Below are 24,430 nucleotides of genomic sequence, written 5' to 3' on the forward strand. Positions count from 1 at the left end.
GAAGGGAGAAAGTTCCCAAAGCAGTGCTGGTGCATGTCGGGAACAAGAAGGAAGCATCAGCCAACGGGGCCCCGCAGACTGCTACTGAAGGGGTTTTATTAAAACCCAGATCTGCCTGGGCCCAGAAAGCTGGGACCAGAGGTAAGCTCCACTGTGAAGTGCAGGGAGAGCAGTGAGCAGGCCAGGCTCAACCTGGCACCAGCAGCAGTGACGCGCAGTGGCGGCTGGGAAAGGCAGAAAGCCTGCGGCAGAGACGGAGCCGGAGATCATATGCCCAGCCCCAGGCCTGACGACACCAGTTCCACCTGCTCTGCCCTGAGAAAACCAACCAGGCCACTGAGCATGCTGGGCAGTCACTACTGCAACAGGGCACTCACCTGTGCCTGGTCCCCAAACAGACTGCTGCCAAGTGACAACTTCCTGTCGTATAAGCAGTGCAGCGTCTGTCTGACCAACTGCCCTTCCTGAAGTTCTTCAAACATCCCACAGAAAAGCCAGTGACAGGGGCTGGCAGGGGCCTCTGGGAGGAGGAGGTTTTCAGCCCGGACCTTGCTGAGAAGGCAGCCAGATGAAGCAAAGACCAGAGCCGACCCTATTTGCTCCTGCCACCCCGGCCCTCAGTGGCCCTCACCCTCACCCCGGCTGCTCACCCAGGCCTGCCACGGGCCCAGACTGCTTGCTCTCTCCTGCAGCCCACCACTGCCCCCCAGTCTGCTGACGGCCACGATAAAGGTGTCAACATAAGAGGTGTTTTCGAAGAGCCACGGTGGCACCCCACCTCTGTGTGCCACCCCATTATCTTCTCCGTAGTATTTATCACAATGTACTTATTTGCTCAACTGCATGTTTTCAACCTGCCTGCCCCTCTGAATAAGGCTCAATAGGAGACATAGACCACACCCAGGGCAGTGTCTCACAGTGCCTCCTGGGAGAGCAAGGAGAGAGTGAAAGAACGCACAATGTGCCACAATCCCCCCACGAATGCTAAATGCCAGCTTGAAGGTCTGTCTGGGAAGCCCCTAGGAGCACTGAAGCCTGGGCACAGCTGTTAGGAATTGCTGCATCGTCTGCTTTCCAAAAGAGCTGGATGAGGCAGTCAGCACCAAGCCCCCTGCAACCAAGGCTGTGAAGATGGCTCTGGCAGCTGCACCAGAGGCAAGGCCAGAGTAGGGAGATGGCAAGAAGGCCTCTGCAAGATGCACCCAGAGGGGACAGGGCCCAGAGCTAGCAAGGCCCTGGGACAGAGAGGAGGGAGGCCCTGGGACAGAGAGGAGGGAGGCCTCTCTGCATCCAGAGGATGTGCATGGTGGGCGGTGTGGTGAGGGGACCTGACAGCAGCATGTGAGTCGCTACACAGACCCTCACAGGTCAGAGGACAGGAGCCTACTGCACTGGCCCTCAGCCTTCACCCACAGCAAGCGCCCACACCTGTGGTCCCGCTGTGGGAGCAGCCTCCAAGCCCACACCCCCTGTGACCCCTCACTGCAGCCTGCAGCCCTCGCCACCTCTCACCTGGGAAGCTAACCACTCTGGGGCTGACCCTGCTCCCGCAGTCACCGCTCCCATCCCTGCTGGCAGTCCCACCCGAGACCCTTAGCAGCTCCAACCTGCTTTCGTTCTGCTCACCAACCCTCAAAGATGTCTTCGAAGCCTAGGAATATTCACCCCCTCTCCCGACCTGCTCGGCCCGGCACCCGCTCCCGGCGCCCACTCACTCGGTGGGTCTTGCTGTAGCTGTACAAGAAGGCCAGCCGGTAGAGGCTCTTGTAGTGCTGGGGGAAGCGGCCGAGGCATAGGCGGAAGGCAGCGATGCACTGCTCCGTGAGGAACTGGCGCTGCTCCTCAGCGCCGGCCGGCAGCCCCTGAGGGAAAGCTGCTGGCTCCCCCGCCGGGTCCCCTCTCTTCCTCCCGTCCCACGGGGCGGGCGCAGATGCTGAGGACTTGACAGGGATGCAGGCGGAGGCTGGGGGCTCTGCGACAGGCTTTTGGCTGCCTTGCTCTGTGGCTCGGAAGCCTTCTGTGCTCTCCAGGGATTCGTCGGTTTTTCCTACAGTTAAGAAGAAAGAAAAGAAAGTCACCTCGGTTTTAGGCTCTGCCCTAAGCGGTCCATCGCCAGCGACGGAGGCACCTCAGTGAGCCGACTGGTGCAGCTCCCAGTCTCCTCCCTGTGACACAGGATGTCCCAGCTGGCACACGGCAGAGGGGCCCCGAGGCTGCAGAGAGCAGGGGTTACAGCTGGGCTCTGTGGCGGCACAAGGCTGCCCCGCCTCCGGGGCCTGTGCAGGTGCACCTGGAAGCGGCGCGGAGAGGGCAGACGTGACTGCTGCCACCACAGAACAGAACAGCCAGGAAGGGCACACAAAGGGCCGCACCTGCTCCACCAGTCAGCGCCTCAGCCCACACCCCGCCCGACATCCTTCCCCAGGGCGGCGGCTGCGCTGCATGGGAGCCCTGAGCGCCTGGACACCGGGACGGCTCCACCGGAGTGGCAGGGCAGGCTGCGCAGGCGGGCCTGGGCTGGGCGACAGGGCCTGCAGAAGAAGACAGGCCGGGGAGGAAGGGATGGAAGGAAGGTGGTGGGAGCGTGTCAAGGGAGAGACGGCCCCCAGGCCCCCAGGACGCCGGCACAGACTGCCTGGAGGACGCCAGAGAAGGAGTCTGGCACCAGCCCTGGCGCCTGTGTGTCCCATGTGCTGAGCCCCTGACGGCCCCCAGCCGGACAGCCCCTTCCTCACCGTGGCGGCAGCCAGGAGAAGGCTGGGACGGCGCAGACTGGGCAAGGAGCGAGGCCCCAGGTTCCCTCACACCGAGCCCACCCCCCACCCCGGCCCCCTTGACTGCCAACACAAAGACAGGCTCCTCCCAGGACACCCAAAGCCACCTGCTATCAGTTCTGCCATCCCCCCAGCTCCCCTCCCGGCCTCACACCCTGTGACCAGTCCCTGGGAACCTGTCCTCCCTGTTGCTGCCCACCCCCCTCCACTGTCTCCCACATCCTGGACACACTCCCTGCCCTCCCCCCCTCTGGCTCCACCCACGGGCCCTCAGCCCTCAGGACTGCAGTCAGCATCCCTCCTCCTTTAGGCCTCCCCGCCCCCAGGGCGGTGTGTGCAACGTGTGTCCTGGGCCCACCCGTCCACTGGCACTGATCCCACCGGGCTTACACGTGAGTCCCTCCCCCTGCCCTGCGGCCCAAGCCTAGCACAGGGCCCGTGTGAAGCTGACTCAACGACTGAGGGATGGGTCCTACCTCATCTCCTCTCACGGGAGCTCAGGAGACCGCTGAGGCCCCACTACTGTCCCAACAGCAAGTCCGTCAACCCAGGAAGAGCAGGGCTCAGAGGGGAGGCGCGAGTCCACGATGGTTCCCTTCAAGCCCACCACTGCTGCAGCACCTGGTTCTATGCCCACCTTCTTTACCAACAGCCAGCCTACGCACCACCTGCCTAACCCACGGGCTCCGAATGGAGGCGGGAAAAGGCAGCGTGCTCCTCACATGCCTGGAGAGGCCTGCATGGGCTGGGCCGGAGTAAAGCTGACCTCCTCTCTGCTCCCCAGGCACAGGGAGAAGCCTGTGACGACACAACAGCAAGCACGGCAGCTTGCTGCCCAGGCCCCAGGCGCAAGGCCTCACTTGTGTGTCAGTAAAATAATCTTATTTCTGAGACTGGTGGGAACGACGGCCGCTGTGTCAGAGGCTGGGAGTGCAGGGCACGTCTTCCCTCCCCTCCCGCAGCCCCGGCGGTGCTTCCAGCAGCAGCAGAACGTCACCACTGCTGTGGGACAGTGGCCTGATGGCCTCGTGTGGCAGCAGGGCGTTGGCCTCATCTCCAGAAGGGGGCCCGGGAAGGTAGACCATGGCCCATTCCATGGCCCCTCGATCCTAATGGGGACACTTTGTCCACTCTACAGGGCATGCAGCCTCCTCCCCTTTATCTGGGGCCCGCTAGGGGAGGCTGGCGAGGAGCAGAGAGCTGGGAGAGGCCATCCCTAGTGCGAATGGCTCTGGCCGCACTGCCACGACCACATGTGAGCTCCTGAACCGAGAGTCCCCCATCTGGGGCCCGGGTGGCGACTTCTTGGGGCTTGGCCCCAGACACTGGAGTAGCCAGGTCCTCATCAGCCTCTGAGCCCAACCAGAGGGGCAGCATGGGGCACAGTTTAGGGCACAGAACCACCGTGGGCCAGTTCCTGCTGCACTCGGAATCCCGGGTTTTCCACCTGTAAAATGGGACCCACCCGTGTGTTTCACTTCTAGGCGGCTATGAGTTAAACTGGTGCCGAGCACAGGACCCCAGCCTGGGTCTGGACTGCAGTCGATACTGCTGGGCAAGCCCGTGCGCCCTGGCCCCGGTCAAAGTAAGAAAGCTCTCACAGTCCTCGGACGGCCAGCCCATCGCAGCCTCAGAGCAGCACGGAGGACGCCTGGGCCGCACTCCACCTCCGGCAGGCCTGGGTGTGGGGCTCTGGCCACTGACGTCCACAGAAGGGACTTGGGGACTCCAAAAGAGCTGGGCATACCCCAGGATAAAACCAGCCCTACCCCCCACCAAAAAAGGGGATATTTTTCCTAAATGTCTGATATGATTCAGACTAAAAAGAAAACACATTTGTGACACTTAGGATCTGAAGGTTTTCTAAACAGCCATTTGTTGAGAGAAGCATGGGGGGCCCACGCCGTGCCACGGACACGGCTTTCCCACCCTGAGCCACCAGGCGGTCATAACGACAACGACAAGTGCCACCAGGTGCATAGCACGTGCAGGCACCATGCAGCCACCTTCCGAGCCGTCTCATTTTATCCTCACGACCCTGGAGTGGCCTCGGGACACTGCCATGCACAGGAGGAACAACGGAGGCCACAGAGGGGAGCACCTTGCCCAGCCGAGGCCCAGGGCGGCCGGCGGAAGCACAAGGACGAAAGCCGGGCCAGGCGGGGCCCCTGCACAGCCTCTCTCTGCAGTGCTGCCCCGACCGCCACTGACAGCCACCAAGTCGGGTTTCGTACCTCTTTCCTCTGAGGCCCCTGGAAGGTCTTTACTGGTGGGTCCTGGTTGGGAACTGGGAACAGGCGGCCTCTTCTCAATGTAGGGTTTCCGGGAACCCTCCAGTGAGCTGGAGGGCTCGTTGAAGAAGTCCTGCGTGGAGCTGGAGTCCGAGAGCGCCACGGCTGTGCTGTCCTGGCTCCGCTCTGCAGGGAGAAGGGGGGGAAGGCAGCAGCGTGAACCCACCATCTCCAGCCTGGAGGAGCCTGCCCAGGGCGAGTCTCCCTGCCGGAGGCCTGGGGACTGCCCTGCAGAGGCAACGGCCTGAACACAGCCACTCTGACAGTGCTGAGCCCGACCCGTCCTAGAGGCCGCCAAGCCACTCACCAAAGCACCAAGCTCCACAGTCAACCTTGTGGGAGTTTCTCCAAACAATAGTGTCCTCGTAGATGTTTAACCACCGGTTCTCAATGGGGGGGAAAGCCCTGATTTGTAGCATTTATCGATTTCTGCAGTGTCAATACTCCCATCCTGGCTGATGTCAAGCTTCTGACGTGATGTTGTTGAACACAGAGTTGGGGAGAGATGCACGGCAGCACATCATTGCACAGTGTTTGTATCATGTAACATAACAGGCCTATGTAACTGAAGTAGGTAAGAATCCCGCAAAAACTTTTAACGAGTTGCCAAAGGCTGAGTATCTAGCACAAGAGCACAGATTCCCGGGCATCGCAGACACACGGGAGGCCAGAACCTACTTGTTGACTCATCTCTGCAGCCCCTCGCAGGAGCTGATGAGGAAGAGTGGGGTTAGGGCTGGGAGGGAGATCAGACAAAACCCCACTGGGGGGCAGGCCTGGAGCAGAGGAGCGGCTGCCACATGGGGAGGCGTAAAGCCCTGGCTGGACCTTTCTGCCTTGAGGAGCAAAGCCTGAAGCCACCCAGGGAAGGGGACCAAACCCTGCGGCCTCCAGGTGAAGGGGTGAAGACCTATCGCAACTCGGGGAGAGGAAAAGAGAAAGCCTGCCCTAGGGAGGGACAGGAAACCGTCCAGGGCCCAAACACAGCTCTCGCACCCCCGCTGCGGGAGGAACTCAATCACTGAGAGGGACCCGCTCCAGACACGCAGGGACAGAGCCCGAGCACGGGGCTGTCTGGGGCTGAACCCAACAACGGAGAACCCACCCCGCCCCCTGCTCCAGGCTGCCGAGCACGAGGAACACACACAGCAGTCTCCCGCGGGAAGAGAGGCAAGCGCACGGAGAGAAGGTGGAAACGGAACACTGAAGACGCCTTCTAGCAAACGAGCCCCCACTCTCAGCACAGAATAGCATCCAAGCAATCCGAAGCTGGTGGGACAGGGAAGGTAACCACAGTAACAACAAAGCCCAACCCCAGCTCCCCTTGCTGACCAGCCTGACTCAACTGCCCACCCCCTCCCATGCTTGGAAACGAACGAGGAAAGCCCTTCCAGGCACAAATATTATTATTTATTGCAGTCTCTCTGCCCTACACGTGATACCTGGTGTCTGATGTAAAAATCACGATGAGACACAGACACAGAAGAACAGAACACTGTCAAGAGACATCATAATCAACAGACCCAGACTCGGAGATGACCTGGATGTGGGAACTACCTGATGGGGAGTTTTAAATAACTGAGATTAACGTGATTCATGAATATGGCGAGTACATTAAAAGGCTCTAGTTGAAAAGGTGGACTCATCCATGAGTAGACTCGGAGCTTCGGGAGTGAAATGGAAGCTACGAGTGAGAGTCAAATAGAGACGACAGAAATTAAGGAAAAGAACACAGGAAAAGAGATAAAGAATGTCTTTGTCAGGCTTCTCAGCAAGTTGGACACAGATGAGGGGAAAATAATAAAAATCTGAAGACAGGTCTGTAGAAGTCATCCAACTGAGAGAAAGAGAGGGGGGAAACCAGAACAGATCATCCAAACAGGCTCACATCTTAATTGCGACCCCAGAAGAAAATGAGACAGATACAGAAGAAATATTTCATGAGATAATGACTGAGAACTTTCTAAAACTAATGAAAGATGTCAAATCACCAAGACCCTCAGAGACCACCAGGCAGGTCAAGGACTTCGTCACACACATTAAAAAAAAAATCAGCCCTCTGCATCATTTTCAAGCTGCTGAAAACCAGAGACACAGAGGACACCCTGAAGGTGGAGAAAGACGCACACACAGAGGGACGGAGTTAGGAATCGCAGCACGCTCCTCAGGGAAACCATGCCGGTCACACACCACTCAAGGGCGGAAAGAAAAGTCACCCGCAAGTCCGGGTCCAGAGAAAACCCTGCTCAGAAGTAAAGAGCAGGCCCTTTCAGACAAACAGAAACGGGGGCATCCCTACCATTACAGCTGAGTCAGTTAGAAGAAATGTTAAACAAAAAAGTTGTTCGGGTGGAATAAATCGAAACCAGACAGAAACATAGATCTACATAAATAAAGTCCCTCTGAAATAAAGTAGTGATAAATATAAAGGATATTCTTTTTCATGTTTTTAATCTCTCTCAGATACTCACTACTGTCTAACGCAAGGGTGGCAACAACACTGTGGGCGCACACAGAACACGCCAAAAGCGGATGAAGGAGACCCAGAGTGGAGGCAGGGTTCTCACACCGCACAGGGCGGGATGCAGTGTCATTTGAAGGTAGGCTGTGATCACTTAGGAAAGTATTTTTTGTCACTTTTTAAATAAAAGAGGTATAAATAATAAGCCAACAGTATTGATAAAATGTCATCATTAAAAATAAAACACGGTGCCCTGGCCGGTGTGGCTCAGTTGGTTGGAGCGTCGACCCATAACCAAAAGGTCGCCAGTTCGATTCCCATGTGGGCACATGCGGGAGGAAACCAATCTATGTTTCTCTCCCCCACCCCCACTTCCCCTTTCTCTCGAATGAGAATAAAATAAAATAGGAATCAAGAAAGCTTGTGCCACTCACTAGTTGTGTGGCTCTAACAGGTAAACCTGTCCTAATCAGGGAAAAAGTCAAATGTGGCCCCCAGGATCCTCCAACCCTTTGCTTGGCGACCCTGAAAACCTGGTCTCAGGTGAGGCACGAGTACCTAACAGACCATTACCCAGGGTCCACTGGGAGGGCCGACAAGAGCAGCCTGGTGGGCAAAACAACTTGCAGCAGAACGTAAAGTCGTCTCAATAGAGTCAGCACCTGGACTCGGGGGAGGTGCAGGCGGCTCCGCTGCCGGCCGGGTGGGGGAGCTGCTGCCGCGCTTTCCTTATGCTTCGGCTTCCTCGCAGGTGAGACCGTGGTACCTCAAGTGCCCACTTCCGAGTTGTTAGGAGGACTAAGTAGGTTAGTATAGGCAAAGCACTTGGAACAGGGCCTGATACACAGTAAATGTTCACAAAATGTCAGCTCAATTAGCACTGCTATTACCTCCAAGAACCCGGACCTATTTTATCTCTCACGTCTCAAACCTGCCCTTCTAGGGGCTGAGTTCTGAGGGGCAGAGGGCTCTGCTTACGCCACACCGGAGACAGTGCCTGAGCGGCACCGTGGCGATGGGGCGGGACCACTTCTCACACACTGACGTGACAGGACGCCCGGAGTGGGTCTGCCCACATGGAGGAACACCGAGAATCAGGCCCGTGCCTCCAGAGGCCACCCACAGCCCTGCCCTTGTCACCCACATCCGGTCACAGACCAGGGTTTGGGGACAACCACCTCTCACAGAGCCTTCCTCCAGTGCTGCCTTTGCAATGCCCCCACCCCCCGTAACTGTAGGTCATCCGCGTCAGCACAGCTGATGAGGCGTAAGAAACTAGGATGTGAGGTGCGTGTGAGACCCCCGAGTGACCCACAGAGAAACTCTGCATCCCCCCAGTGGGGCAGCAGGGGCCTAGCTGGACCCCTCTGCCTCACACTCAGCTCGGGGCTCTTCCCTCACTCTCCCGACCTCCCCAGGCTCCGTAAGCACTGACCAGGGGTCACAAGAAGGCCTGCAGCCCTCACGAGCAGTCCCAAACCTCATTCCCGGGCGAGGGGACCACTTCTCCCAGAGAAGAGCCGGTGCCACCCGTTCTCGGGGTGATAACAGAGGGCTGGTAACGACACCCTCCACTCCAGAGGCCACAGGGAACCACTGCAGGAAGTCGGGACTCAGCAGGCCCGGACTGCATTCCAACCCCAGATGGGCCACTCGGGCCGTCCAGGCCTCCACTTGACACTTTCCAACATGTGTCACTGTTCTCCCGCCTCTGACACTGACACAGGCGTGGCCCCCACAGGGCCTGGCCTGGTACCTGGCACACAGGAGTGACAGCCTGTGGAGTTTTAAGAAATCAGGCCAGGGCAGGCGCTGCTGCGTCAGCATCGTACCAGGTGCAGTCGCTGCACGGCTGAGCAGCACACCGTGTGGCCGGCGTCCAGGAAGCGAGCCTAGCTGGGAGGACTCACGAGAGCTGGCCCGCTGCCCGCTGAGCTCGCGTGCTCACAAGCTGCTGGGCTGTGGGCCTGAAAGAACTGCTAATTTGGTGGAATCCAGTGTGTCATTACAAAATCCCGGGACTGGTTCGAGCAGACGGGTATTCACTCCCAACGTGCTAGCGCCCACTCAGTGCTGCTCGGGGAGGGAACTCCTCATGCACCCGAGCATGCAGCAAGGGCATCAGACCACACCAAGAAAGGTGGGGCCACCAAGGGTGGCCCCGAGCTTGAGGGCGTCTGCTCCCCCGAGAGGGGAGGCCTCCACCTAGCCTGTGTGAAGAGACACCCACAGCAACGACAGCTGCAGCACAGGAGCAGGACCTGGGAAGGCTGAGGGGCCTGACAGGGACGGGGCGGCAGCCGCCCATTCCCGGAACCTCCAGACGCATGTGTGGGATCCCAGCATGGCTGACCCTACCCTCTGAGAGGGCACAGAGCGTTGGCCCTGAGTGGCACTGTGGCGACTCTGGACAAGCCATTGTCCTGGGATGATGAAGGGCACCTGAGAAGCCCTGAGGAGGGCTGGTGCTCAGAAGGGAAGGGAAGAGGGTCTGGAAGCCCCCCAGCAGCAAGCAGGCGTGTGGCACCCCCGAGGCATGGCGCCCCCTGTGGGCTGCTGGGCCAGCCCTGCAGAGATGGGGCTGCGCTCTGCTGCACCCCTTCCCTCGCCAGGCCTGTGAAGCCGAGGGGGCGGGGCGGGGTGCCGGCCAAGGCTCCTGCTGCGGGGGTGCGTGCCTGTGAAACAGAGGAGAGCATCGCAGCAAGCAAGCGACCAGCAGGGACTAGGAAGGCCCATGGCCGAGTTTCTCTCTAATCCTTTCGGGTCCTGTGCATTTGAGAGGGTTGGCATAAGGCTATTTAAAATGATGCTGATTTTAAATACTAAGAAGCAAGTCAGATCAAAAGATTGTTTCACTCTTTTTACATCGATAGGGTGAAAAAAAAATTTAAAAGCTCTTAAAAATTCACTTTACAGGCCTAGGCACCTGGTACCTCACCCCTTCCCTCCTCTCCTGGTAAATCAGACCTTCCCTGGGCAGCTAGACAAGGGCCTCAGTGAGACCCAGACAAGCAGACGGTGGGAGAGATTTGCCACGAGGACCACCTTCCTGCCACGGGCCAAGCCGCCCTAGATGGGACAGCTCAGGGGCTGGGCCAGATGGGATGAGGGGGATAGGCTTGCGGTGCTGGGAAGCAGCTCCGGGAGAACAACGGGGCCAGCCTTAGAACCCTGGGGCCGGAGGGGCTGGCTGGGTGGGTGGCAGCGGGGGAGTCAGGAGCAACAGGGGGATCAGAGGGCTCTCTGGCCTGGGGTGTGCAACCTGACCAGCCCGGGACAGGAAACTCCTGCCTGGGGGCTTTGGCTGTGGGGCAGAAGGAAAGGGAAGGATGCCAATGACCCCTTTCCTCTCCCCATTCCCAAAAGGCCCCTCTGTAGTGTGTCAAATCTCAGGTTACCGGGTCCACTGCCAAGGGAAGGCTGGTGGACCCAGGGAAGGCCACAAATGGGGAAACTTCTAGAATGGGGTAAGGCTCCTCTGGGCTGAACAAGCAAACAGCCCTGGACACCACTCCAAAGCTCTGCGCTCAGACGAGAACCAGGTGGGTCTGCCGATGCTCTGCAGGCAAAGGCTGCAAGCCCTGCCTGCCCGGTGAAGGAAGGCCAGAGGGGGAGGCAAGGGCCAGCAGAAGTGGCTGCTGTCCCATGGCAGCCACCACCTGGAGGTCCTTCAGAAGGACCTGGGCCGGACTCCTCCGGGCCCCTGGGCCCTGAGGCAGAGCAGGAGATAGAGGGACCCCTCCGTGTAGGAGAGCCAGACCTCCCATGGAGCCGGTGGGGAAACACCCACACTGAACGGGACTGCGGGGACCACCCGGGCTCCTGATTCTCTTCAGGAGCTGCCCCAGGCCAGCAAGGAAGAAGACGGGCACTCCCGAGCAGACGGTGGAGGCTGCCCTGCCCTTCTCTCAGAATGTCTTTTTACAGGTCTGCCCACACAAAGCCTGCTCGCACTAACTGGTATTTGTGGTGAGATCACAAATACTTTAATCTCTTACTGTTAACCACTGGGACATCTCACTCCCGTGCCGTTGGGCCAGCCCAGCCCCTCTGCTGAATCCTCAGAGGGGTGTGCACCTGCCAACCAACAGCTGAGGACACCGCCTGCTCCTGAGCCCCGGCACCCTCCTCTTCCAGAGTGGGACCCGTGGGGCCCGCTGCAGAGCAATGAGAGCGGGGGACACAGAGGGAAAGGGGTCTGGCTTGGTGACAGAAATGCTGCCTGCCCCACTCGGCATGAGAGTGAGAGTATTCCCAGGATTTTTTTGTTCAGGTTTGACTCATTTCAACCCCCTTGGCCGCTCTCAGGTGCTCTCGGCCAGTCACACGCGTCCTGACACGGGGTCCAGCGAGTGTCCCCGTTTGCTCCAGCGGTAGAACCGGAACGAGTTCACAGCCATTTGTCCCATCAGCTCGGTTCCGTGAAAGCTTGAGGAAAAGGACATGGTTGTGTCGTCAAAAACTGTAGCAACTCCAACTAGATCACAGATGTTGGTCCTGCCAACTAGAAAACTATGGTTTCTAACAACAGAAACTTGGGTGGAATCAGTATTTTGAGAATTTTGCCACCCTGACAAATCTGCCCCAGTTGGCCCCTGATGACCACTGGGAAAGGGCACGTCCACCGGCTGTGAGGCACGGGGGAACTGTGTGCTAGGGAGGCTACCCAGGTGCTCGAGAGAGACACCAAAGCCTGGGGTTCCCGAAAGAGGCAGACACACGGGCGGCAGCAGGCGGGTGCCAAGGCATCACTGAGGGGCCAAGTTTACCCCCTGCCCCTTCTCTGCCCGTGTCCACCAGCAGGGGCTGACCGGGCAGCGCCAGGCACCTCGCAGCCCTGGCGTGCCGAGCCAGGGGCCCTGCCCCACCGGGACCCTGACGCTCAGAGCGGGGAGGAGACGTGGACTCACCGTGCACCTCTCACGATGTGCTCCTCGTCCCATTACTCTGCTCCCCCAGCCGGGCAAGGCACCAACCAGGGAGGGCCTGGGGAAGCTTTAACCATTTTCCTGTCCAAAGGCAGGCAGGCAGCTGCCCCCTAACACAAACGCCAGGGGAAGAAGAGCAGCTCTTGTCACACGAGAACCCAGAGCCTGCCCAGTCACCTGAGGGGGGTCCCAGGAGGGCTCTTCAAAGAGAACACGACTGGGAGGATCTGCCTCATTTAGAGTCGAAAGACAGAGCGAGGCTGTGGCCACATCACTCTCCCCACTTTCCGCAGGAAAGAAGCCCCTCTGGATGCCGCTGGTTTCCCAGGCCCTCTCCTCCAGACCTCCGGCGCCTTCCGCCCACCCCAGTCACCAAACCTCCGTGCCTTTCTCCTACTGTCCACCACCCAAAGGCCTTGCTCAAGACCCACACCCTCCAGCAAGCCCTTCCAACACATCAAACCCCAGCGCCTGCTCACGGCACTGCCTCTTGGCACCAACCACTGCCCTGTGACACTGCCTGGGGACACACCGATGCAACCAGGGGTCAGGGATCTGGGCGCCCTCGTCTTGGCCTTCCCCATAGCGCCCCTTTCCATCCCTAATGCAGCAGGCACTCAGTAAATCCATGACCAGCTACGGCCTGAAGAGGTTTTAAAAAGGTGAGAGCGAAGGAGAGTACCAAGCGGGTGACTGGCTCTGCCCTCTCGCAGCCTCCCCCTCCCCGCCCAAAACCAGTCCCCACGCTGGGGGGACACACAAGACAAACCGAGCTGCACTCGGAGCCCCTCCCGCATTGAGGAGGCCTGTCCACAGGACACGGCTGGCCCACTGTGAGCTCACGGCCTTGCCCGGGGGAAGGGGCCGGTGAGCAGAGGCCAGGCCAGGCGGCCCTCCAGCACTCACCGCCACCTGCAGCTCCTCTCTTGTGGCATCATGGCTGCTATGACCAAATCGTATTTTTACACACCTGTCCTTGCAAACGTGACTTGGTATCTTAGAGTCTGTCGCCTCTGTTATTTTTTTAAAGCAGGAAAAAGCAAAGCAATGGGAACACAGGACTGAGGCGCCTGCCGGGCGGGCAGGCGGGCCCGCTGCAGGGGCGGCCACCACCGCACCTGCATCTGCCAGGAGCTGGGAAGGCGGGCCGGGGGCAGAAGCCAAGCACATCAAACACACACTCTCCACATCACAGGACCAGCAGATGCGGAGGCGCCCCAGTCAAGGGGAGCGGGCGGCCGGACTGGGGGCGAAGCATGCGGTCTGCGCTGCCCCCCGAAGCGCGCCGTGACAGTGCAAGCAGAGAGACAAAGCCTGGAGACAGAGTGTGGTCAGGGTTAGGGGCAGCACGGGCAATATTGACGGAGGCACTGTGGCCCAGCAGGCAACAATGAGCACAGACAGGACACGACACAGACTGTGACAGCATGGCAGGTGACGATGGATGTTGCACAGGGGGTGGCACAAGGTACCCTGGGTTCCCCGGGAAGGTCCACCTAGCCCACTCTCTTCAACTGGGGGCTCAGGGCAGCTCTACTCATGCCATAAACGGGGCCAGATGGGCATCCTGCAACCATGGACACCAGCCCCTACAGCCCCCACTCTTCTGACCCCTTCTTGGTCCCTCTCACCCCGCCCCTCCGATCCCAGCTAAGCTCTGCCTCCGCAGGAAGGTCTCCCACCCCACCGGGAGGCCAGGCCAGGTCTCTTGGGACAGTTTCGGTTGCACCCCAACCCTGAGCTGTATAATGCACGGATTCACACCTGCCGTCCCTCCTAAGAGCCTGCTGCAGGGACCAGGGCTGTCCTGGGCACCTGGCACAGCACTGACGGACACCTGGAAGGTCACAGCCAGAGGCAGCCCAGAGAACCCCACAGACGGCTCAGCTTCAGAGCTCTGAGGCCCTGTCTGGCTTTGGCATTCTCTGGGGACACGGAGCCTACCAGGCAGATAGCAGAGGCCTTGGCCGGCCCAACAGAGCCACTGTGGACATTCCCCAAAGGCCGCTGAGCCAGGCCAAGTTGTGGACGAGGCCACCTCTACCAGCCCCACCACCAGCAAAACCCCAGCGAAGAGGGGCATGCACGCAGGCCCAGTCTTCATTCCGGTCAGTGGACACAGGGACCCCACTTGTGGCAGCCTCACCCTGGCCTGGGGTGGAGGAGGCAGACCCCAACCAGCCACGTGGCCCTGGGTGCGCACCCACCTGTCCTCAGCTGGGCTTCCTCGCGGGGCACAGACCACATGGCCAAGCCAGCGGGGCAACAGTGAGGACGGGAACACACTGCCGCACTGCAAGCACCCGGCCCCGGGCCCAGCCTAAGCGCTGCTGAGTGGCAGGGTCGGGTTACTTGCACACTCACTCACACATGCGCACACTGCACGTGGGGAGAGGTATGGATTTTGTTCAGAAATCTCCTTATGCTTTGTTTGAACATGTGTGAAGAGCAACCGCTGGAGCCCCTTGAAGGTCAAACTGTGCTCCCCACGTGACTCTCTTTTCTGGGTCAGGAAGCGTCAATGCTAAGGATTTCAGCACGGTGGAGAAAAGCCAAGACAGATGGCAGGCAGGAGTGGTCATTCAGGGCCGCCAGGACCAGCAGCCCGTGGCTTAATTCGGTCCTCTGTCTGTCTCTCGGCTTGGCTAAAGGGCTCCTCCTCAGCCCAGCTGTGGGTGCCCTGCCATGGCAGAGCCTTGGAGGCATCCAAGGGCCCGTTCCAAGGGGCCTGGACCAGAGCTGTGGACGAGCTGCAGGAAATTCCCCACCTTATGATGGGTGGCACGAGGGTGCCAGTGGGGCCGGTCCAGAGGCGAATCTGAGTCCTACTGAGGAGCCATTACCCAGTGTGGCCCTACCTATGTGTACCTGGAGCTATTTTTCTAAACCTTACACCAACCAAGAACTGACCCAGCTGATTTCCGGTTTTGAAGCAGAGGCATATAAAGTGGACAGGTGGCTCTAAGGCAGCGTCTCCTACCCATGCCCTGGGGAAGTCCTGATGCTTGGCTCCCTGTCCAGTGGGTGGCAAATCCGCCTCTGGCAGGGTCTGCTGGTGCAGCAGACTCGGGCCCAGAAGGCCCAAGGCCCAGGCTCACTCAGAGATTGCTGCTTCAGGGGACACTGCCTGCCCCTCTTCTGATCCATCGCCAGCTGGAGAGCGCTGGGGTACAAACGGAGGGAGACTGGCCCCGAGCCTGGGCTCCCCTGCCACACCGGGCTGCCTGCTCCTCAAGGCAGAGCTCTGATGATGTGGGGGTGACCGTGTCTAAGCAGCAGCTGTAATGTGGGGGCGTCTTTGTTTATTCCCCCCGGGGAAAACATCCCATACGAGTGAGGAAACTGAGGCTCCGAGAAGTGAACTCCCTTGCCCAAGGCCACCAAGCCAGTGGGCAAAGGAGCTGGGAACAGAACACAGGTCCCCCTGACTCCAAAGCCCGCTCTGCCCTGGCCCCCGTCTGACGTCAGGTGGGTCCCTGACTGCTTCCCTTCACCTGTACCAGGGCTCTGCTCTGGCCTGGAGTGAGCGCTAAGGCCTCGTCCTTCCTCAATAGGAGACCCAAGGCTGGTCTCAGGCCACACGTTCTCCCAGGGCCCGGCCACAGGAGGCAGGAGTGCAGGTGGGTAGTGGGGACCCTTGAGGCTACCGGTGTATCCCTGACACCAGCAATCTGGTGCTCCTGTCCGAGCCAGGGTCTTCCCCTGGGAGCTGGCGCAGCTGCTGAAAGAGCCACTTCAACATTCTGAGATCACGGCTATGTTGGGGCCCAAACCATTTTCATGTTGCAGACACCGCTTTCTCCCCCGGGGTGAGGAGGGAAGAGCTCTAAAGCACCTCAAGGCCAGGCCTGGGCAGAGCACGATAGGGCCAGTGCCAGGCTTCCCGGCACACTGGGCTGGGCCAGGCAAAGGTGGGCCGCGGGGTCTTGGTGGCTCCGTGTCATAGACAGGAATCACTTAGGAAAAAAGTTTACAACCATTGAAAACCCACTCATATGGCTCCCCCTGAAAACTTCTACAACAAATAGCCGTGATCTCGGCACCAGGATGAGTCACAGCAGCACCGGGCCCCAGCGCTCCTGCTCCCCCAGCTTGTGTACACGTACACGTACACACCAGGCGGGGGGAGGGGCGGAGGGTAGCCAGCAGGGCCAGGTGGCATCACAGCCCCTTTCGAAGGCATCCCGCCTCCCTCCTTCTCAGCTCCCTGGGGTGCTCACACCAGAGAGGGCACACCAGGCTCTGTGGACTGACAGCGCCCGACACAGTTCCTGCCGCCTGAGTCCGGCTCAAGCCTGCAGGGCTGAGGAGGGCGCCGTCCTGCGCCGTGACAAGCGCAAGCAGCAGTCCTCTCTCCTGAGGACCAGCAGGGCGCTCGAGCCTCACAGGAAGTGCCGGGCAGAAACAAATCCTGGAGCAGGACTCACTTCTGATGTGTTTTGTCAACATTTTCGTGAGCAAAAGGCTGGGAGCAGGGTGGCTTCCCTATTTAACTTGAGTAAGTCGGGAGGGGGAGGGACCTTCCTTGGGGAATGCCTGCAGGACTGCAGCACGGAGGGGGAGGAGCAGGCAGGCCTGTCACTCACTCCCGTCCCTGCTCCCTCAGGGCGGTGAGGGAGGGCCCAACAGCTGGGCCGGAGGGAGGTGCGAACCACACAGCACACACTTGGATCTGCAGCCTCTCTCACACACACTGTGGGCCAGGCCAAACCCAGAGGGGGCACCTGCAAGTCTCCTTGCCTCTCAGATCACCAAATGTCCCCTGGCCTGTGGCAGCTGAGCACCGCCACCTCGTCGTCCTTCGCCAGCTCTGCTCTACGCCTGCTCTCCACCCCGCTCACTCCACGGTGCCTGCACTTTCCAGAACCAGGCACTGGACGTTAGGGGGGTCTCCTCTCACGAGCGAAGGCTCATCTCATTTCCCCACAGGCCCATGAGCTGAGCAACCTGGGCGTCTGTAAGGACCTGGGTGTCTTCCCACATTGTCACTAGCTCCACAAGGCGCCACTTTAACGGCCCTCCAGGTCCACCAATTCGGCTCATCCCAGCAAACACAGCTCATCGCGTAAATGTGAGGAGAACATGAAGCAGTTGGGCTGCGAGGTCAGCATGCGAGCCTCCGAGTGTTAGTAAGGAATGTGGTGGGGCGGTCGCCACCTGCCTCACCTCACCTGGGATGGCCTTTCCAGTCCCCACTGACACACACCTAGCCGGCCAGGACTCCCGGGTGACAGGCTCAGTGCAGTCGCAGCCTGCCCGTGGCCATCAGAAGGGCCGCCGCAGTAACGCAGCTGACTGCACAGAAGCCACTGGAGGCGGCCCGCAGACTCGGAGTCTTCCAGCTGCTCTTTAGCGCCCCCATTTTGCAGGTGGGGAAATGCAGGCTCAGAGAGGCACGGTGCTTTAGCCCGCCCCACCCTGCCCAGGCTCCCAGGTGAGTGAGTGGGCTGGCAGGTGGCGACCCTGAGCATGTCTTGGAAGCACAGAATCACCGTGAGTCCATGAGGTTAATGAACAGCCACAACATTGCCCGTGTCACCCCAGGCCCAGCACCCCCCTCACCAAAACGAAGCGACTCATCGCCCAAGCCCCCACCCCCGACTGGCGTGCCGCCCTGGGCTGGCAGTAGGGAGAACAGGGACTGTACCGTCCGGCGTGGCCTGCTGGTGGGGTTTTTTACATTTGACGTAATCGTGGTCAATCGGAGTGGCTGTGTAAGGTGGGGATGTCAGACCTGGGCCAGAGGAGGAGGGAAGGGAGGCTCCGGGGCCGGGCAGTGTCCCAGCTGAAGAGTGGGAGTCCTCATCCACCAGGCAGGCCTTCTCCCTGTGGGGCAGAGGGTTGGGGTGCGGGTCAGGATCTCCACATGGCACTGAAGGATGTGTACAGGTGTGGGATACTTCTACGCTATCCCCAAGCCACCTTCCCCAGGGCCCACTATTCCCGTGCACTTCCCTCCACCCCTTTGGCTGGTGTTCCCAGGCATCCAAGGAGCCGCCCTCCTCGCACCCACTCAGGCTCAGCCCTCAAGTACGGCAGGGCTCTGCAGCCATCTCAGGTCTTGGGCCCCGGGGACTGCAGGGACCCTGATGAGGCCCACCTCAGAAATGCCCACCCTAGCACCCTGCACACTGAGTCAGTGTCCTTCTGCGTAACAAGGGGCATCCACGCTGCGGAGGCCACAGCCATGGCTGCAGGCAGGCTGGAAAGGACGGGCTGAGTGGGGCGCTAGCCTGTGCATGGGCCCCAGGCCCGTCGTCAGAGCTCGTTTTCACGAAACAAGCCCTGTGGCTGTGTGTGGGGGGGTGGGTGCATGAATGCACAGAACATCGTGTGAGAAACCAGTAAGTGTGAACAGTGGCTAACTCGGAGGAGAAGAGGAGGTTGGTTTTCCTACACATTTATATACTGCTGGAATTTTCTGTAACTATTTAACAGAATATATTCATGTATCATTGGTATACCTTAAACTTTCTGAAAAAGAACTACGATCAATAGAAGACATCACTAAGTTGGGGGCCCTCTGTGACTAAAAAATACCTTATCTATGACTTTCGGGCACACTGCGTCCACCTGTGTGACCTGCTGCCGTGGGCCCATCTCCCCTGCGAACCTGTCCTCACGGACAGGGTCCAGGTGCGGGTCCCACAGGCACTCGGCGCCCCACGCGGTGCCCAGCCAGGCAGAGGTCCAGAGGCAGGGCGAGCTGAGCTGAAGCTCCAGGACATGGATGCCCACAGATACAACTCACAGTCAAGGAAGGGCCTGGGGGGTCTGTCCCAGGCCCAATGAGGGGGCACACCAGGGCCCCGGCGTCGTCAAGCCCTCCGACAACACAGAAAGAGCCCACACCTCCCACAGCCCTCCCACCGCTTCCTGGACGAATGGGCAGTAGACCAGGCCCTCAGAGGCCCCACAAGGACCCAAGGGCAAGGATCAGAGACTCGAAAACTGCTCTTCCACAGTGCTCTGCACGGGGCAGCACCGTGCCCAGCGGCGAGGGGACGGAGCCGGCTTCTCTCCCAGGCCAGGCCCGGGGTGGGGTAGACCAGGCATGTTCGCAGGGTGGGTGACTGGAAACACGCTCAGCCCCTCCTTCTCAAGTTCAACAGAAATGCCTATCAGCCCAGCCTCTAGAAATCTCCAGGTGAGATGCAGAAACTTCACAAACTCCGGTTTACTCAGCAGTGCCCCTTGGATGCCACCGTGCCATAAATGAGCCATCACAGTACCCAGGGGACAGGCTGGCTAGATGAGAACGTGCCACTCACTTTTCTGAAGCTTTGGGTGTATTCTTCTCCTCGCCCCTGGCAAAGGGTCCTTCCGCAGCCTCCTTCATGAAGTTGACCAGGACCTCAGCACCAACCCCTAACTCGGGCTTCCCCAGGAGCTTCAGGATGGACGCGTGCAGCCGGAAGTACACCTAGGGGGATGACACTCGGGTGTGAGCAGCCCTCTCAGTCGCTGGGGTTTGCTCCGTGGGCCAGCCAGCCACACAGAGAACGGGACTCTGAAGGGGAAGCCCAGCCGCCACACACTTCCTTTTCTCATTAGTTTTTAAACCAGCCAACCTATCCCTCACTCAGAGCAAGCTCTGACAATTCACATGGATCCAAACTGCCAGCATTCTGGCCCAGGTTTGTGGCGATAAGATAATGAGTAACCACCCCTCGGTTCTGCTCACAGGCTTCTCCTCCAACCAAAGCCCTCTTTGTGCCCCTCTCTGGCACCCATAGAAAGGGAGCTGCCAGACCTGACTGGTGTGGCTCAGTGGGTTGGGCATCGTCCCACAAACTGAAAGGTCACCAGTTCAATTCTTGGTCAGGGTGCATGCTTGGGGTGCGGCCATAGTGAGGGGCAACCGATTGGTTTCTCTCACACATCAATACTCCTCTCTCTCTCCCCCTTCCTTTCCCTCTGAAAATAAATTAATTAAAAATCTCTTTTTTAAAAAAAAGGAGCTCCCACACCTGTCTCCTCACTGGACCATGGACGCCTTGAGGCAAGGAGTGGGCTGGATGCATTTGTGCCCCAGCACCTGGGCAAGCCGGGCACCACAGGCCTCAAGAAGCCCCGCCCAGTGCGTCCAGAAGACCTGCTGCACCAGCCAGGCCCCCCCTCAAGCCCACTCACAAACATGTGAAGTGACTTGCCCAAGGCCTCACAGCAAGGAAGCCCAGAGTCAGGGTAAACTCAGGGTCGTCCTGTCGCCTGCCCTTTACTGCCCCAAACACACATTTGCCTCCACATGCAAATCGGCCTGACCTTCCCACCCAGGTGCAGATGTAATGCAAGTCCCACCTGTGACATACGCTCCTTCAGATAGCAGAAGGGGTGCTGCAAGGGCAGAGAACCACTGTGGCCACAGGCCCTGATCAACCCAGCCTCCTGTCATCCAGAGGTGGCTGTCGAGCGAGGTGGCCAGGGACCCACCCAGGTGAGATGTCTGGAGGTCTGACCCTGGCAGCACTCCAAGGAGGCATCCCAAACAGAGGGGCTCCTGGCCAGGACCCCTCCCCTCCAGCCCACCCGTGGACACAGAGGAAGTGGTCCGGCAACTCCATTTTCCGGCAGAGGAAACCTCTGAGGCACCCCGCGTGCCCAGGGGGCCATGCCTGCAGGAGGGCAAAGTGTCAAACTAGCAGAGATCATTGAGTGGCAGGTGCGGCACACTGAATGAGGGCTCTGCAGCAGAGGGAACTTTCACAGGGGTGAGGTTTGATTCTCAACAGAAGTATCGTTTTTAAAGCAAGATATACACGTGTTCTAGCTGAGCACCCTCTCCCGAGAGCCAGTGTGGTATGCTCAGGGAGGGCACTCTGCACGGCCTCGGCCGTGGATCCTCATCTGGGAGTCCTTGGGCGCCATCCTGCCTGCTCCCTGGCTCTATCAGGTAGCAGCAGAGGCCGGAAGATGGAGAAAAACCATGGAAGGAAAACAGAGCCATCATTTTCCCGAGTGCTGGGGTGTTGGGGACCGCCCTGCCTGGTATCAGGAGCTGTAACCCCTGCCAAGGCTAAGGCTGAGGGAATGACCTTGGACTGCAAGCCACCAAGGAGACAAAAGCTTTTATCTCCCTGGCAGGAGCACCCCCTCTGCTCCTTTTATTTCACCCTGCCTGGCCCCCAATGCTTGGTCGGTTAGCCAATGACGGGTAAGATTCCCCAAGGGGGGAACGACCTAAGACAGGCACGTGGGAGGCCCCCAAGGAAGGACTTTGGGGGCTACAGCAAAAGGGGGTGATGGACCCTCACCCCTCGGCTTTGACAAAACCTGAGTTCTCATCGTCTGGGAGAAAATCTCCTAATCTCTTGGTTGCCTTAGTTCCCTTGCTCCATCTAAGCCTGAAACAATGACAGGGTGGTGCAGCCCTGTGCTGGAAAGGGCGGGTTCCCCAGTGATCAGGCCTAAGAAAGAATATGTAAAATCCTATGAAACCTGCTTTGTTTAGAATGCTCTCAGTTGAATGATAAGGGTCCAAGGAAGAAGTAAGTTTGTTCCTCAAAGTTTTACAGCTCTTTGACCCTGACTCAAAATAGACCCTCAGAGTTTCTTGTTATCTACTGTTTGATCCTTACTTCCTAGCAATGAGTAATGAGCTTTACCTGAATTCTTATGCAAACGAAACCAATAAAAAGCCTCTCTGGCCCTGGCTGGCGTAGCTCAGTGGATGGAGCGCGGGCTGGGAACCAAAGTGTCCCAGGTTCGATTCCCAGTCAGGGTACATGCCTGGGTTGCAGGCCATAACCCCCAGCAACCGCACATTGATGTCTGTCTGTCTGTCTATCTGTCTCTCTCACTCTCCCCCGCTCCCTTCCCTCCCTAAAAATAAATAAATAAATAAATAAATGCCTCTCTGGCGGGGGAACGGGGTGCTCTCCCCACCAGAGAGAGTGGCCATTCCATTTCTACTTCCCTACAGGATGTGGTTGTCTCTGTATAAGTCTTTCTCTCATGTTTACGAGCCATCCGCAGTGTTACGCAGTCACTGCAGGCCGGTGATCGCGACACTGGGGCACTTCCAACTGCAGGAGGGTCCAGTGCTGCCCAGAGAGGCCTCCCGAGAGCCCAGGCTCAGGGATTGGCCCCAGCTGCCCCTCACACCCACTGCTGGCTGAGGTCAGGTCATGGCCGTCCTCTGGGACTCAGGCTTCCATCTCCTAACAGACAGAAGCCCATCCAAGAACCGGCACAGGAAGCCCAAGTGAAAGCACGAAAGAACTGTGACAGGGAAGGATGGTGACCTGGGCCGCTAGTGACAGCCATCCGGGGACTGACTGGCAAAGACATGTGTGCCAGGAAGTTTTACAGACGAAACCCTCCCTGACGAATACGGCCCCAAAACAGCTATAATAAACCACTGGGCACGATTCATTTTCAAAAGGGAAATTTTTAAAAATAAGACTTTTTACTTGTTCTCAAGATTATCAAATATTAAAAAGTGGATACGAGTTAGGTTGGTGAAAAACATACAAGTTCATAGATCAGGACAACCTGTCTGGGCAACGAGACATTGTCGATCCAGTGTCAAACGGCCCTTGGAAACACCTTGAACAATGCACGTTTGACCTGGGCAGGTGTACCGTATTTTTCGGACTGTCAGGCTCACTTCCTGCCCCGCCCCCAAATTAGAGAGGAATAATGGTTGTTAATGCTGCTGTTGAATTCTGTTTATATTTACATTGGTGAAATATTATGTTATTAATATTTTATCACATTTTTTGCTTCAAATTTTTCTCCCCTATTTCCCTCCTTGAAAACTTAGGTACATCCTATGGTCTGAAAAATACAGGCATGTATATGTGGGTTTTCCTCAGCTGACCTGTGCAGTTCAAACCCAAGTTGCTCAAAGGTCAGCTGGTGGTTGGGAATCGGAGCATGGGGAAGGCCACTGCAGGTATCCATGGACTTCCGGCTGCATGAGCAGTCAGAGCCCCTAACCCCTCACTACTGAAGCATCGACTGTACTCAGTTGAGTGCCCCCTGCTATGTGGTCAGGGCCATGCCCTGTCTGCACCTGTCATGGAAGAGGTGGAAGAGAAGGCCAAACCCATGAGGAAGGGGCAAGACCCCAGGGCACAGAAGGAAGCCCACAACTCCTCTACTACCCCTTGTCCAGTGAAAAAGGCAGGTCACAAAATGATGACGCATCTGTATGTTAACAGGAAGAAACCTAGAAGGATGAGGATTTGCCCAAACTGCACATAGGCACGACTGGGGTGGGGGAACTAGAATCACTGGGAACTTGAACTTTTTGTTCATAAACACTTCTGAGTTGTTGATTCTTTAATATGTTTTAACCATGGATATCTGTTAACTTCATAATCAGAAAAAATAAATAAATACAGAAAAGACTTAAGTGAGCACATTCTGCCCCAAACTCCAGGCAGCTGGGTGCATGGGTCCTGGGGGAGCTGGGCATGCAGCCTCAGAAAGGGCGAAGCCAATACGCTCTTGGCCTCAGGAGGCAGAGCAGCCTGGGCCAGGCCGAGCATATCCGGATCCGCATCCGTGGCCTTCCTTTCCTCTCTGCAGAATGTGCTGGTCATGGCCACCCAACCCGCCTCACGGGACGGCCGTGAGCACCGGTGAGGGTGCCACGTGAAATGGTCCAGAAAACACAGCAAATCCAGAAAGCACACGAGAGCTCTCTGTTCCCGGGGAGCAGTGGAAGGCCCCAAATCCGGGGTCAGGAGTGCAGGCTGTTGCCCTGTCTCAGTCCTGCCAAGGCAGGCCTCAGCCGTGTCATCGACACCTAGAGAGCAGGGTGCCAATGCCGCACTGCACCGGTGTCATGAGGCCAGGTTCTCAGAACCTGCGTGTGCTAATGAAAAAAGACCATTTTCTTCAGGGAGGTAAGAGTGAAATGCTCACTGTCCCAGAAAGGATGGTAAGCACCCCTGAGACAGAGAGGAAAGGCTGCTTTAATTGCACACAAAGCTGCTAAACACAGAGAAGTTTCTGGCAGGTTGCAGG

The 24,430-nt window shown here is 58.4% G+C and overlaps 1 protein-coding gene across 2 annotated transcripts in view; it reads right to left on the minus strand.

Annotated features, from left to right (window-relative positions):
- The window catches only part of CABIN1 (calcineurin binding protein 1), a 126,337-nt gene that overhangs the window by 52,666 nt on the left and 49,241 nt on the right, over nt 1–24,430 (minus strand). Inside the window, exons 25-28 of one of the 2 annotated variants that reach the window (XM_036014866.1) lie at nt 19,726–19,877; nt 18,189–18,280; nt 5,009–5,191; nt 1,716–2,047 (exon numbers count right to left, since the gene is read on the minus strand). In XM_036014866.1, the coding sequence (XP_035870759.1) occupies nt 1,716–2,047; nt 5,009–5,191; nt 18,189–18,280; nt 19,726–19,877 (759 nt within the window). Of the gene's footprint in view, nt 1–1,715; nt 2,048–5,008; nt 5,192–18,101; nt 18,281–19,725; nt 19,878–24,430 lie in introns of both variants that reach the window. The other variant, XM_036014865.1, reaches the window with a different exon arrangement.

Source organism: Phyllostomus discolor, chromosome 13 (genome assembly GCF_004126475.2).
Source record: "Phyllostomus discolor isolate MPI-MPIP mPhyDis1 chromosome 13, mPhyDis1.pri.v3, whole genome shotgun sequence".
In the NCBI taxonomy this organism is placed as follows: domain Eukaryota; kingdom Metazoa; phylum Chordata; class Mammalia; order Chiroptera; family Phyllostomidae; genus Phyllostomus; species Phyllostomus discolor.